General features: G+C 61.4%; 1 protein-coding gene across 1 annotated transcript in view; it reads left to right on the plus strand.

The window, feature by feature from the left end:
• AAAS (achalasia, adrenocortical insufficiency, alacrimia) overlaps positions 1-1,424 on the plus strand; it is a 2,299-nt gene extending 875 nt beyond the window's left edge. Inside the window, exons 4-6 of the mRNA XM_009329277.1 lie at positions 611-704; positions 851-918; positions 1,228-1,424. Coding sequence (XP_009327552.1) covers positions 611-704; positions 851-918; positions 1,228-1,424 — 359 coding nt within the window. The remainder of the gene's footprint in view (positions 1-610; positions 705-850; positions 919-1,227) is intronic.
• The last annotated feature ends 401 nt before the right edge of the window (positions 1,425-1,825 follow it).

Raw genomic sequence — 1,825 nt, forward strand, 5'->3', positions numbered from 1 at the left:
CTCCTTGTCCTTCTCGGAGTACAGAGGTGAGTCTGCCCGAGCCGGTCGCCGAGGCGAAGCTTTCCAAGAGCCAGCGGCTGGTCCCCAAGCGATCCTCTCGCTTTCGGCTGCGGCTGGGTTTGGCCAGACGGGCTTTTTGCTCATTAGCTGCGTTTCCCAGGCTGCCGGGTGCGAAAGGACGCAGGCAAAGCCGGGAGACGCAGGGGGAAGGGTGTCTCGCGGGTCTCTCAAAGCACAGAATCTCTCCGGGGTTGAGTTTTTCTTCCCCCCCGCCTCACGTTGCTTCTCGCTCGCAGTTACGGTCTTACAGTCGCAAACGCTTCGCAGGGAAACTTTTACAGGGGGGGCGAATGCCCAGCTCACGTGGCTTTTTTTTCCACGGAGGCAGCTGGCCCTCGTGTTTGTCGAAGGGAAACCTCCCCTGTCCTCCGTCCCAGACATAGGCAGATGCTGCTGGGATGGCAGCACGTTGCTCCACAGCTGCCCTAAGAAACAGAGAGAAATTCTGTGTCGCTTTGGAGAGAAAAGTGTGATTTTAGGGCAGTGAGACAATCCCAGGCAGTAATTGGAGCAGACCCAAAGTGACCGGGCTCTTGGGGCTTTGTTTCAGGTGAGATGCAAGGGCAAGTAGGAGGCTCGAAAACGGCTTCTATCGTGGCAGATCTGTCCGAGACCACTTTCGAGACGCTCTACGGGGAGGAGAGGTGGGTCTGGCCGCGCTTGTTGCCCTAACGCGACGCTTGGGAGGCAGAGGGGATCCGTGCCCCCCCTTGGCAGCAGCCCCCTGGCGCTGGGGACGTTGGCTGGGAGGGGGGGGGGCGGATCTCACTGTTGCTCGTGCCGGTTTCAGGATCGGAGGAGAAGTCCACTCCATGGTGTGGGACCCCACCGGCGAAAGACTCGCGGCGATCATCAGAGGTGAGCGCTGCCTCCGCCCCTGCCTGCCCCAGTGCCGGGCTTTGCCTGAAAATCCCCGTTCCAGCAGGCAGAAGGGGCGCAAACCCCGCTGAGGTGAGGAGTCGGGTCGAAAAGGCAGCCCCCCCCCTCCATCCTTCCTGACCCTGCCTCCGCTCCTCCGTATCCTTCGGAGAGGGATGCGTCCCGAGTTCCCTCCCCGCTTCCAGTCGGATGAATCATGCCTCCCAACCCCCCTGCAAGGTCTCCTGTGTTCCCGCAGTGCCCGCATTACGCCTGGAGCCCGACTGGGCCTCTTGGCTCCGTTTCTAGGAGCAGCCCCTGGGATAATCGAGCCATTCAGGCTCTCCTGGACGGGCCCCGCTCCGAGACAAAGCAGACCTTTGAGGGAGCACCGAAACACGGTGCTGGGGATGCTGCTGCTTCGGGCTCCCTCCCTGCACGCCCCCGGCAGGGAAGGAGCTGAAGCTGCTGGGCCCAAACCTGGGGTTCTTTTCTGCCGTGCTTAAAGCTGGGTGGGGAAGAAACCGGGTGGGGAGAAAACCTGAGGGAACCGGGACTCCCTGGCACACACCACACCCCCACCCCCCGTCCTCTGCACCTCCAGGTAGGTCCTGCGAGGATCTCGGTGCAGAAACTGATAGGATGGAAAAATAACCTTCACGTTGGAGAGACGGGGGCCCCCACGTCACACCTTAAAGGCTGGGGTGTTTCCAAAGGAGTCGCCTCATCTGCTGCCCAAATTCTTCTTGAAACCTACCTACCTGAGACCTTGGAGCCAGCTTTAAATCACTGAAGGGTCTTTGAAAGCCCCGTCCCGGGATCCTGCGCACCTCGGTGCGAGGAAAACGCGGTCCGCAGCCAGCTTTCCCCCACCTCGGTGGCCGCCCGCCCCAGTCTCCGCAGTGCA

This window comes from Pygoscelis adeliae, unplaced genomic scaffold, assembly GCF_000699105.1.
Source record: "Pygoscelis adeliae isolate BGI_AS28 unplaced genomic scaffold, ASM69910v1 Scaffold617, whole genome shotgun sequence".
In the NCBI taxonomy this organism is placed as follows: domain Eukaryota; kingdom Metazoa; phylum Chordata; class Aves; order Sphenisciformes; family Spheniscidae; genus Pygoscelis; species Pygoscelis adeliae.